Genomic DNA, 13,965 nt, shown 5'->3' on the forward strand with positions numbered 1-13,965 from the left:
GAGAAAGAAAGAGATGGAATACATTATGGCCCATAAAGAAAACCCCGAATGTCTCCTGTATTAAGGTGAAGTTTTTCTTTTTTAAGAGACTGCGTTTTAACCCACGTAGAAGTACCTCATGTCCCTTAGGCTTACGGTTTTCAGTATCACTTCGTGTATATCTTTTTCATAAAATAAGTTTACTGCATCTTTTACTTCCCCCTTGAAAGGGACATCTGGCTTTTAACTTCCATGAAGTCACAGTCCCTTCTTGTCTGTTGCCGGTACTAGATTTGAAAGTTAATGTTTGTTCCTTGCCTAAAATGCGTATTCTTGATTGTCTTTAGGATAGTTTAGTAAAAGTGCACGTTTGGGCACCACGCAGCTCCTTGATAATGTGACTTCGACAAACTTTGATTTTGATAAACTTGTAAAATACGTTGTCTTTGGCGGCAAGATTTAGCATTCGTAGTACTGTTTGAAATGTAAATGTATAGGGTTTCTTTTACAAAGGTCTAGAAATCTGTAATGCTTCTTAAGTTTATTTTTATAGAAGTAAAGTCTGATTTTTTTATTTCTTTATTTTTCATAAAAGACATATCTTGTTAAGTCATTATAAGGTGATCTAACTTTGGATGTGCTTATAGGCCCATGGGACGTGCATGTGCACAGTGATTTGGCAAAGGACCTAGGTTAGTGCTTGTGATGATCACTTCAGATTTTCATAATACTGGTTTCTTTAAGAGTGGTTTGTTTGTTAATTTTATTTATTTATTTATGTATTTTTTTTGGTAGATGAAAATGAAGGTGAAAGGCCAGAAGAAGAAAATGCCAGGTTAGTGAAATTTCTTGTTGATGCTTTTGCAGATTGTGCGGTACAGTGCTTCTGTCAGCAGATTGTCAGAATTATTTTGTGATAATCATTGGTTTGATTACATTTTGACAAAGATAGCAAGACACTGAGTCCTTTATAGTTTATTACTATTTCAGGACGTAGTCTTGTACCAATTCTGTTTATTTGCTAGTAGCCCAGGGGACAAAATGTTTTTGAAGTAAGGGTTTGGATATTTTTCACTATTAAGTAACTTTGTACTCTTAAATGAGCTCAATAATGGAGTATACAGTATAACCATCAGACTACTAAGAAAAAAAAGTTTTAACTTAAAAATTTTTTAAAAATAAAGAATTCCTTGGGTAACTACTTTTACAACTTAATATTTTTGATGGTGTAATGCATTGTGGTTATAATTTCAATGTTTCGTATTTATTTAAAATTCGAAGTGGAATTAATGAATTTGTTATAAGATTGATTGCCTTTGTTAGAGTACTAGAAAGGTCTGAGTATCATTTACAGAACATATCAGGGAGCCAGAAACTTATTCTAAATTTCAGAATAGCTCATGGGTACAAGTACATGGATATGCTGACATCACTGACCAGATGCCTTAGTGTCTTATAGTGGGGGAGGCGTGATTACAAAAAGGACTTTTAAAGAATATTTGGGTTTAAAAAGAGGGGGAAATACGACTTCACACCCACTAGGATGGCTGTAATCAAAAAGACAGATAGTTAACAGGTGCTTGTGAAGATACGGAGAAATTGGAACCCTTATACACTGATGGTAAGATTGTAAAATGGTGCAACTATTATGGAAAACAGTCTGATAGCTCCTCTAAAGGTTAAACGTAGAGCTACCATATATAGCAACATTATTCATAATAGCCAAAAAATGGAAATAACCCACGTGTCCATCAAATGGATAGATTTAGAAAAGTGGTATATCCATACAGTGAAATACTATTTGGCAGTAAAAAGAAATGAAGTACTGATAGTGTTACAACATGGATGAACCTTGAAAACATGCTAAATGAAAGAAGCCGGTCACAAAGAACTACATATTGTGTTTCTTATTATATTAGATGTACACAATAGGTACATCCAAAGAGACAGAAAGTAGTAGTTACCAGGACAGGGGAAAATGGAGAGCGACTACAAATATATAAGGTTTCTTTTTGGGGTGATGAAAATGTTCTGGAATTAGATAGATAGACATACATACACTATTCTGTAAATATACTTAACCTTTCAGTTGTACACTTCAAATGAGTGGATTGTATGGTACAGGAATTGTATCTCAAAGCTGTTATTTTTTAAAAAGTTAATGGAGGGAAGAAGTGAGAAGTGGAAACAGCTCAGGGGGTGCTGAGATTATTGTTCCTTGCTTAAAAATACCCCTATAGGGCTTATACCCCTGGGCTTATACCCCTGGTGGCGCAGTGGTTGAGAGTCCGCCTGCCGATGCAGGGGACGCGGGTTCGTGCCCCGGTCCGGGAAGATCCCACATGCCATGGAGCGGCTGGCCCGTGAGCCATGGCCGCTGAGCCTGCGCGTTCGGAGCCTGTGCTCCGCAATGGGAGATGCCACAACAGTGAGAGGCCCTTGTACCGCAAAAAAAAAAAAAAAAACCCTTTGTTGGAAGTTTTTTTTGGTTTTATTTATTTATTTATTCATTTATTCATTGCTGTATCATCTGAAATCTTGTCATTTAGGGTTTTTTGTTTTTGTCTGCCTTTGGTGGAATGCGGAACATCCCCCTGGGATCAAACCCCCGCCCCCTGCAGTGGAAGCTTGGAGTCTTAACCACTGGACCACTAGGGAAGCCCTTGTCATTTCGTTTTGAAATGGATATATCCAACCCAGTTCCTAACCCTACTCTTAGTTAACCACAGAGTTGGGATTTGTGTAGTTTAATAGTTATGAAAGTAATATTTCTTCATACCCTGATTTTTCAGTTGATCAAGAAATTAATGATAACAATCAGATACACATTTTTGTGAACTAATTTTTATTTTACTTTGTTAATATTCTTAGATATAATTCTTGAAGCTTATTTTGTGATTAAATATTCCTTAATTCCTCAATACACAGCTTGATTAAATTGATTGGAGAGGAACCCTTCTCCCTTCCCTATCACTGTCAAAATGTCTTTATATTCCTTATTAACATTTTATTTGGAAAGCTGTTAAGTTTATTTCATCCAAAGGAAAAGATCTACCCTTAAAATGTTATTTTTCTAGATAAAGCTTATAATTTTATCAGGTTTCTAGTGTTTTAATGGTGAAAGAGAATTAAAACTTTCAAAAGTCTATTGGGGAAGAGAGCTCTGCCAAACTGTGTTCTACTATCCAGTGCAGTACCTACTTCGTTGCCCTAACTGAGCCGAGTCTTTGCTATTAGAGTTTTCCCCAGCTTCTTTGTGATTGGCCCATTGTCAAAACTGTTCTTAACCATTGCACTGTGCTGTCTCTGATTGTCTTGTTTTATTTCAAAGTTGTGGCTAAACATACTGTTTTGTGACATAAAGAACAAGCTCAACTTACATCTGAGAAATGTATTGAATAATTATAATTGCATTTTTGGGGGGGGAGGGTCAAGCATTAGAACTATGAAAATTTAACAGATAAGTTTTCAGGTTTTGTCCTTCATTTTGCTTTGTTTGGAGATTGTGTTACAGAATACCACTATAGAGATTAAATTAGTTTATATAGAAACTGCTTGACAAAAGTGAAGTTTAGAGATTAGCAGAAACCCAGTGAAAACAGCTTTGAACTATATCAACATCTGGACATTTTCCCTAGAAATGCTACTAAATAATTGTCAGTTGCCTTGTATTTCAATTTCTTCATCTATAAAATGAGGTTAATGGTTAATTCCCACTTTCAAAATCATAATTATTAAAAATATAAGGAACCATTTGCACCGTGGTACTAGAAGTTTTATTTCATGGTTAATGGCCATATGCTTGAGTCTCTTGAGAATAAGTGTTTATTGTTATATGTCAATTTTGTTGTAACAGGGCAAATTCAAGTATTAACTGGCTTTAAAAAAGTAATTATTTTTTAATGCATCAAAATTAGATCTGGAGCTCCTTAGTGTCAAATTGGAAGGCAGTCTTTACATGAAAGTAAACTTTTTTTTAAATCTTAAAATTTGTTTTTTATACAACAAAGGACATATATCTAATAAGACAGGTGAAACAGAAAACTAGGAAGAAGCATGTGTGTTAACTCAGTGCTGAGTTAACGTCATCATACTGCACATCTGAGTTCCTTGGGCACCAGGGAAAAGAGGAAACTGTGTGTTACATAGCCCTTGGCAATTCCTAGAGTACCTTGAAGTTCAGTGTAGTTTTAGGATAAATAAAATTGATTAAGTATGATACATATTTTAAAAATGTAAAAACTCAAATTATACCCCACCGTCAAATTGCAAATTTGGCATCGTTAACAAATTGTGGAGGCAATTCCATTCTACTTCCAGTGTTGAGTGTAAACGTTTTATGTAGGGCATTAGGAATAGCAGAATAGGACAGGCAGTTCTTTTTTCGTCTCTGGTGGAGACAGTAATTTCAGGAAACTATCAGACATAGATTAAAAATACTAGTATGCTCCGTCTGTACTTCAGAAAAATAATACCAGTTGTGTACTTATTTTTGTTGTTTGTAGTGCTAACCCTCCATCGGGAATTGAAGATGAAACTCCTGAAAATGGCGTACCTAAACCGGTAACATAAGGCTTTGAGATCTGGTTACTTATCTGTTTAAAATCTTTATCAATAGCTTCCCGTTCACTTAGGAAGAAAACCAGAATTTAACATGACTGCCAATATTTTGCATAATCGGGCCCCTTTTGTATCTCCTGTGTCATCTGGTGCCGTCAAAAAAGTGTAACCATGAGAAGAAATAGTGGGAGGAGAGTTCAGATGAAATGGGGCATGTGCAAAGGCTTGATGTTTGTTGCTACCAAGGAACCCAGTGGTCATAGGTCAATTCGATAGATCATGGTGAGCCTGGTTTTCAAAGCAGACATAGAGTTTTTCAACTCAAATTTGTCAAGTTTTTTAGCAAAAATTACTGTTTATATAAATAACAGTCTGACCTCATGCCTGTTAAAAGTGATATTTTGGGGGGTGAACAAATCATCGGTCCCATGAATATTTTATTGTTTTAATCTTGTAAAAGGAAGGAAATTCTTATTCTGCAAGCTTGAACTTGTATACAAAAAAGTATTTAGCCTTGGTGATCTACTTTTTAAATTTACTATTATGTGACTAAGCACAGAACAGCCTTTTAGAGCCAAAATAAAGCTTTCATAAATGTCCCTACTTTTACTCATAGAAACAAAGTATTCCCTCAGTCATTTGCATGCAGGACCTTTTCTATGTGTACATGAATGTCAAGAATAAGTGAGCTGCTTTTTAACTATTTGATGCTTTCAACTGTGACACTGTGACCCTTAAAATTAGTTGTTTTCCTCTTACCTTCATGTTCTTTTTGCTAAGAATTCCTCAAACATTTTAAAAATATCTTCTAGGTATTTTAGTACATTGCCTTAGATCCTTTGTGCAAGAGGAGCAGTTATAAATAGTAGGAAAAAATACATGTGTTATTTACAAAAAGACAATGTTGAAAAAAAGGTTTACTTCACATTCTTATCCCTTTTTATCATTGCAAAACATCAAAGTTGTAAATGAGTTGAAGTAGGTAGTAGTACTATAACTTTTTCTCTAGAATTAGCTCAAAAAATGCAAAATGGTTACCTTTTCAGTTATTTATATCAGACGTTGAAATGGATTATTGAGTGTATTTTGTGGTTGTTTATGTTGATATAGAAAGTGACAGAGACTGAAGACGATAGTGATAGCGACAGTGATGATGATGAGGATGATGTTCATGTCACTATAGGAGACATTAAAACGGGAGCACCACAGTATGGGTAAGTTATTTTTAAGTAACAACTGTGTGCTTAAGTCAAAGGTGGTGTGTCTATATCAAACAATTGGTGGTTGATTCCAATGTTTTTACATTTTTTCATCTTACCATGATATGATTTCACGTGATGAGTTGCTAAGACAGTAGGTAAAAGCTGTTGACACAAGAAAAAAAATAGTTGTATCTATCTTTGGTGATGGATGTTAACTAAACTTATTGTAATCATTTTGGCAGTTTATATATATATCAAATCATTATGTTTTTTACCTAAAATTAATACAGTGTTATATGTCAAGTATCAATACATCTCATGACTAAAAGGAATTTCACCATGAAAATATTTTTTTCTTAAACATAAAGTTAATTAGGTAAAGTTACATGGAAGCAGCAGTTTTTGATTCCTGAAATTGAAATGTTTTTACAAATGAATTGAGTGATACAGATTTTTTTTTTTTTTTTTGGGGTGATACGCAGGCCTCACTGTTGTGGCCTCTCCCGTCGCGGAGCACAGGCTCCGGACGCGCAGGCTCAGCGGCCATGGCTCACGGGCCCAGCCGCTCCACGGCATGTGGTATCCTCCCAGACCGGGGCTCGAACCTGCGTCCCCTGCATCGGCAGGCAGACTCTCAACCACTGTGCCACAAGGGAAGCCCCAGATTATTTTTTTTTAATTTATTTATTTGTTTATTTGGCTGCATTAGGTCTTAGTTGCGGCACGCGGGATCTTCTTTGAGGAGCATGGCCTCTTCGTTGCAGTACGCGGGCTTCTCTAGTTGCAGCATGCGGGCTTAGTAGCAGTGCGCGGGCTTAGTTGCCCTGTGGCATGTGGGATCTTAGTTCCCCTACCAGGGATGCAACCTGCATCCCTTGCATTGGAAGGCAGATTCTTAACCACTGGACCACCAGGGAAGTCCCCAGATTCTTTAATTAGAATTAGAAAACCTTAATTTGCTGTTTACATCTATATTGTTCTTACATTTTATTACTTATCCAGACTTCAGTTTAGGTTTTTAATTTTTTTGTCCGATAAAAACAATATCAAAAGTATTTCTTTTTGCTTTTCATAGTGTATTTTTCAAGTGGTTAATTATCCTGTATGCTATTTATGCCAATAGGTTGTCTCAAAGTTTATAGTCTATAAAGCTGGATCAAGTGAATGGCCTGTCATTGACTCATTGAGCACATAAAGAATCTTACAGAAAGATTGGAAGGGAATAAAGTACATATTGTGATTTTGTTACGGTGGTAGAATATGAGTTGACGTTTTCTCTATCCTTTTCAGATTGGATGTATGATGTGGTACTAGTGCGTTGGGAATATAAAGTAAACTTTTCATTAATTGCACTATAGTTCATTAAGTAGCCTTATCTGAAACGGACCAATATATACATAAATCCTTTTGAATTTTTTATTTCTTCAGTAGAGAAATTTTTTCAAAAGTTATTTCAAGAAGCTTAAAGATAATTCTGTTGTCATAATCAGTTTTGCATTATAATAATGACTGCTGATGTAATTTTAAGACCCTAGCAACTTTTTTAGGGAGCAGGTTTGAGAAGAGACTAAATTATTCAAGTTAGGATAACTCTTGATGTTCTTCTCATCCCCACTTAAAGTAAATAATTAGTGTTGAGCTATGATATTAGTAAGCCTTTATGCTAATAGGCCTTTATCTGTCTGCATTATGCAGAAGGAACACTTTAACATAATACTATAATAATCAATTGCATATTTAGTAAATACTTATATTTAATATAAAATTATTTGTATTTTCAAGTACAGAACAATTAAAGCAAATGGTGATTACTTTTTATTAATATGACCAATTTTGGGGTGGGACTTGCATGCAAATATTAAATACATATAGCTCCCATAGTACTTTATCTGAACTTTATTTCTTATAACAAAATTTCCGGTTTCATGGATTGAATTATGTTCGCACGTGTTTATTACCTTTAGATTCTAAATTCTTTGAGTGGTTTATGAATTTTCCTATTCCTTACATTGCCTTAAATATAGTAAGTAGTAAGTGTTTATTCACTAAATTGACTGCGTATTAAAAACACAATTGTCTTTGAACTTTTTTTTCTCACCATTGATTACGAAAATTTTCAAACACTCGAAGTTTAATGAACTGATGTGAACACCCATTTATTTACTCATCACCTGGATTATACAATTTACATTTTGCTGTGTTTGCTTTATCACCTATCTGTCTATCTACCTACCTGCCTATCTCCATGCCTCCACCCACTCATCAATCCATCTTTTTTATTTTGTATTTTTTTTTAAAAAAAATTATTTAGTTAGTTAGTTGTGCTGGGTCTTAGTTGCGGCTTGCCGGCTTCTTAGTTGTGGCACATGGGCTCCTTAGTTGTGGGACACAACGACTTAGTTGCGGCTTGCATGTGGGATCTAGTTCCCTGACCAGGGATCGAACCAGGGAGCGTGGAGTCTTAACCACTGTGCCACCAGAGAAGTCCCCTTATTTTGTATCTTTTATGCATTTCAAAGTAAGTTACAGATCTTTCTGAAAAGTATAAAGCTTGTTTAACCTTAATATCTCAAGATATATCCATTGATAACTGAAAGAAAGCCAGGGAGAAAATAAAATTTGATGAATATTTACTTTGTGCACAGCATTTCAGAGGCAAATTTAAAGAGCAAATTGATTTCAAGGAACAATACTAAATTGGTTTATTATAAGCTGTTAGAAGGTAAAGACTAGAATTTCTTTTAGGTGACATACTTTTGTTACAGAGTTTATTGTATCTGTAAGTAAGGTATGTGGAAAATCAAATCTTAGGGTAGGAATAATTTACCTTGTATAGAGGAGTGGTTTCTTAGCTGTATCTTTGAAATTCAGCCTCTCATTCATTAACACTTTTCAAAGGCAGTTTGTGTGGCACTCTAATAATTGATGATGGGAACATCAACTGTCCTTATTTATCAAAAGTAGTGAGGGAGATAGACATGTGAGCAGATACTTTCCTTGCAGTGTAAGTGCTTGAATAGAAACATGTACAGGGTGATTGGAAAGCTTTGAGAGGACAGTTGCTAAAAGTGCATGTGTTGAAGAGAAGATCCTAGAGGAGGTAATATATGAATTTGAATAATTCTCGAGACAGAAGGAAGAGGACTGATGATTTTGGCAGAGGAAACTACTTAGATGTAGTGGAAGCATGACTTAGACGAACCACAAGACTGGAGGATAAGGTAGATGAGAGAGGATGCTTGAAACCACAGAAGAGGGGAGTTAGGATGTTTTTGCTGTGCCATGATGGAACCCTTAAAGGTTTTTAGGCAGGTCACATTGTTTGAAAATATAACTCTAGCAGTAGTAGTTGAGATGGACTAGATAGAACTTAGTTAATAGATTTGAAGTAATCATCCAGGTGGGATGATAGTCGAAACTAAACCAGCAGCAGTAATATAGGGATAGATGGAAGAATTCAATATATTTGAGTGAATAATAAATGGAAATAACATGGGTAATGGGTTGGTTGTAGATGGAAAGGGAGACAAAGGATTCAGTGACTTGGAGCTTTCTAGAGTAGTTCAGTGTGTGTATATAACAGTGTATTACCGTATATGGCTAAGGTGGGAGGAGCAGGTTAAGATAAAATTTTTTGATACATTTATTTTTAAGTTTTTGTAGACATCCAAGTATATAGGATCTAGCCCCTAGAGAAGCCTGAGACCTCATGGTGGGTGCTATTGAATGGGGGTATCAGATTTACTTAAGCGCAGTTTTCCAGACAGCTAAGGTTCTTTACACACAATGAATGTGAAGGCTTGGAGGCATTAAAAAAGAAAAGTAATGTTTTAAAGGGCAGAATGGGGAAGGAAGGAAAGTAGCTGGGTGGGAAGCAAAGAAGTTCATTTAATGAACTATGGTAAGCCTTTTATAAATACTGTTTTGGTTTATCCTTTAGCAGTCTGTAAGAGGACCATTTGGAGACAGTCCTTGGTTTTTGTATATTGACTTTCGAACAGCTAGGACTTTTGTACATCATATATAGATACCTCAAAGTGCTTTGGCTGTGCTGAATTTAGCTTGTTGAAATGTAAGCATCATGCGGCAGGAACCATATTTGTCCAGCTCCTCATTCTCTCTCCTTGGCTTAGAACTATATGTGATGTATTGCTGGTGCTTAAGCACTTATTAGAGAATTAGTCAATGAGATGATTAAACCTTTCAAGTTGGTAATGATAGTACAACTTGACAGTGACAGTTTATTTTAGGCTCCTTCATACTTCTTGCGTTTATAGTAGTGGATCTTTATACAACTATTTGAATATTTTATTGAATATCCTTATTTTTTTAAGCAGAATAACCTAGGTCTCATAAATTTAATACATTGGAGACAAAAGATGGAAATTGTTAGGCAGACCAGAAGCAGTGAGTTTTCACAAGTCCAGTTGAATGACTGGGAGGCCAGGAAGTGAAAACAAGGCATATAAACTATTCTTCCCTTCCCAGCCAAATTTCTCGAAAGTTTGTTAGAGTGGGATATTGAGTTAATCGCGGGTAGGTTTTTGAGATGGAAAATTAGTGAGACTTTTAAAAAATATTTTTTTTATCTTTTATTAAGCAAGTGACAGGCTTTTTAAATTAGTTTAAAACATTTTCTAAAATGTTTGAGTTAGTGTCAGTCTATCTAGTTAATATGTGGGTATATAATTTATGTGTACATATTGAATATATTCTGCTTTTGTTTACTTTAAGCATCTCAGGATAATTTTTTTGATTTTGCTTTTAGGAGTTATGGTACAGCACCTGTAAATCTTAACATCAAGACAGGAGGAAGAGTTTATGGAACTACAGGTAAAATTTGTATTTGCAGTTGCATCAATAGAAAATAGGGCATATATCTGAATAGGTCATGAATAGATTTTAATAGCTATTACAGCTCAATTAAAAAGAGCAGTTTTTGACCATGTATCATAGAATGGGCACTTTTCTATAAATGGCTAGATAATGAATAGTTTAGGCTGTGTGGGTCACATAGGGTTCCTGTCATGTGTGTGTGGGTTTTTTTTGTTGTTGCCGTTGTTTTTTGGTTCTACAACCCTTTCTTACAGCTCACAGACTGTACAAAGACAATGATTTAAAACATGGAAATTAACTTCTTGGTACAGGAATCCCTTATTATAAACAAGAAGTCTCTAATCTCTCTATTTTATCTTATAGCTACACCATAAACTTTGACCTCACTTTTTATTTGTGGTAACCATTACTACTCTGTTTGGAATCTTGGCCATATTTAGTGCTAATAGTAGTAAAAAGGTGTCATTGTTTTCTGTTTGTCTCTGGTATCTCTCAGCTTCTTAGTAATATAGTTCCTTCACCATTTTGTAATTTTCTAAAGTAGGAACGAAAGTCAAAGGAGTAGATCTTGATGCACCTGGAAGCATTAATGGAGTGCCCCTTTTGGAGGTAGATTTGGATTCTTTTGAAGATAAACCATGGCGTAAACCTGGTAAGATTATTGTGGATTGGTTTCAAAAGATTTTTAGTCTAAACTATTAGAAAAGTTTTTTTTCAGCATCAGTTTAGAATATTGTTTTTTAAATGTAATTTTCATTATCTTAAGCACATGAGTAATAATGAACCTGTATTATTAAATCTTACAGGTGGCCTAGCATTGTATAAAAGTAGACTTGCATATTGTTTTATTATAATGCCAATTCTTTTTTTTAACATCTTTATTGGAGTATAATTGCTTTGCGATGGTGTGTTTCTGCTTTATAACAAAGTGAATCAGTTATACATATGTCCCCATATCTCTTCCCTCTTGCGTCTCCCTCCCTCTCACCCTCCCTATCCCACCCCTCTAGGTGGTCACAAAGCACAAGCTGATCTCCCTGTGCTATGCGGCTGCTTCGCACTAGCTAGTTATGTTACGTTTGGTAGTGTATATATGTCCATGCCACTCTCTCACTTTGTCCCAGCTTACCCTATAATGCCATTTCTAAAGGGAGTAATTTTGATCAAAAATTTGTATAGTCCTGTTGCTTTATGGTAGTAATTGGGAGAATTGGTAAAATTAGATGAGACTAATAGAACTCTAAATTTATTTTTACAGTTTATTATATTTTATGTGCTGCATAAAAATAGAATTGAAATATTCATACACTAAAAGTGTGTTTTATCTTTAGGTGCTGATCTTTCTGATTATTTTAATTATGGGTTTAATGAAGATACCTGGAAAGCTTACTGTGAAAAACAAAAGAGGATACGAATGGGACTGGAAGTTATACCAGTTACCTCTACTACAAATAAAATTACGGTAATTAGTAAATATTCCACAATACCCCAGCCTTTTCTACCATCCCAGTTTTGCTCCCTAAATACATCAGTTTTTCCCTATAAAGGTGGTTAAATGCTATATGATAGTTTAAAAATTCCATTTTACCTTGTTTGTTTTTTTCCCCTTCCTTCCCTTTCACAGTTTCATATTAATGATTATCTGATGTTTTTAGTTTCAATTCACAGACTAGCCACAGCTGGTTTGTCTTTATGTGGCCTATCAATTAAAAATTATGTGGTATCTTAATGGGGAATATGTTATTTAACTTAGGCCGAAGACTGTACTATGGAAGTTACACCAGGTGCAGAGATCCAAGATGGCAGATTCAATCTTTTTAAGGTGAATTTTAGTAAATTATCCTTGGTTGCTCTCATTTTTTGTTCTTGAGTCTGCTCCCATACCACTACTTGAGGGACAAGATTAAAGTGGAAATAGCTACCTTTTTTCCAAACCTTCAGCTTCCTGGTGACTTACAAATTTGCTGATTGTTGTTTTATCTCCACTTTTGCAAGCATGTGAATTATAGCCTATTATACTAACAAATGCAAAGTAAAACTATTCTTGCTATATGTTGTGATTTTATTTTGAGTCAAGTGTGTGTTTGCTTGTAGGATATAAAAGTTCATGCCAACAGGCTAAGCACTCATTGTAGATCCCGCTATAATCTTTATCAGAATTGGAGGCTTATTTGTCCTAATTTTCTGTTAAAAAATGGTAAGGTAGATGACATACTGCTTATTATCTGTATGAGACTGAAATCATTGGTGTAATGTCTTCTGCAGTTTAAGATGGCTCAGGAATCTTAGGTGTTCTTTGCCAGTTGCCAAGAAAGACTCAACAAAATTAGGATAAAGTCATTGATTTTTTAAATTAATATTAAAAGGAGCAGGTTTAATGAGGGACTTGCAGGTTGATACTACTTGAGTATCAAGTCTGACTTCTGGCTTCTCCATTCCATAGGATCAGTCCCAAGAATAATAATATATTTTCATACTTGTGTGATACACAGCAACCTACAAACTTTTTTCAAAATCTGATTGTAAACTCTTCTTCCTTTACCTTAATTCTTAATTCTTGATTCTTGTATTGAGTGACACTGGGTTGAAGACTGGGAGTGACTTTTAGATTGGGTTATATACCCAGGGAACTTTTGTGGGCAGGAACTTCTCTGTGTCCCGTTTGGGGCTACAGCCCAGTCCACCAAAATACTGCCTTATGCAATGCATGTGCTATATCCGCAGATGTAGCCGCTCTGCTGGACACAGTTCTGTATAGAGAATTTAATTTTAATTTACATCCTACTTTGGGTAAGTATTTGGTTCTTGTTCTGCTGTAAATATTTTGAAAGTGTGTGATGATGTCTATCTTATTTTAAATGGTCATCAAGTTCTTTTTGGTGATATCTACTTATTGAGACATTGAATATATTGTTTTTCATGATTGCAATGAATAGTTAGAAAAGTTATCTTGATGAGGAAATAGTTTGTTTGCAATGGTGCTTTTAATTTTCTTCTAACAGAAATGAGAACTGCCTTTTTAAACTGCCAGCTTCTCTATGCTTTGTCTTTTTGCAGTAAACTTCTAAAACTAAAGGATAAAAAGAAACTCTTAGGGTCTGGTCTCTTATTGAAGGTAGCCACTGTGAATAAGTTATATACATACAGTCTACTGAAAAATTATTTTGAAGTTTCTTTTGATCATGTGAGAGGAGGTCATTGTTCAATTCTGATTTATTTAATTCTGAATGAATAAGGACTTGAATTTAACAGGTATAGTTAAATTAGTTAAGAAATCAGCTTTATTGGATCAGAGAGTTATTTCTGGAGAAGAACAGAAGACTTGGCTTTGTAGAGTGTGGTTTAATTTTAGAAAGCCTAGAAACCAGAAAGATGAATTGGAGGAATT

The 13,965-nt window shown here is 35.0% G+C and overlaps 1 protein-coding gene across 15 annotated transcripts in view; it reads left to right on the forward strand.

Moving 5' to 3' along the window:
• Positions 1 to 13,965, forward strand: part of FIP1L1 (factor interacting with PAPOLA and CPSF1) — a 67,016-nt gene that overhangs the window by 1,050 nt on the left and 52,001 nt on the right. For 5 of the 15 annotated variants that reach the window (XM_079920838.1, XM_079920844.1, XM_079920845.1 and 2 more), the window contains exons 2-8: positions 775 to 814; positions 4,485 to 4,542; positions 5,650 to 5,753; positions 10,510 to 10,574; positions 11,122 to 11,229; positions 11,909 to 12,039; positions 12,331 to 12,399. In XM_079920838.1, the coding sequence (XP_079776964.1) occupies positions 775 to 814; positions 4,485 to 4,542; positions 5,650 to 5,753; positions 10,510 to 10,574; positions 11,122 to 11,229; positions 11,909 to 12,039; positions 12,331 to 12,399 (575 nt within the window). Of the gene's footprint in view, positions 1 to 626; positions 672 to 774; positions 815 to 4,484; positions 4,543 to 5,649; positions 5,754 to 10,509; positions 10,575 to 11,118; positions 11,230 to 11,908; positions 12,040 to 12,330; positions 12,400 to 13,965 lie in introns of all 15 variants that reach the window. The other 10 variants (XM_079920833.1, XM_079920841.1, XM_079920846.1 and 7 more) reach the window with 4 other exon arrangements.

This window comes from Stenella coeruleoalba (assembly GCF_951394435.1).
Source record: "Stenella coeruleoalba genome assembly, chromosome: 4".
Lineage (NCBI taxonomy): Eukaryota > Metazoa > Chordata > Mammalia > Artiodactyla > Delphinidae > Stenella > Stenella coeruleoalba.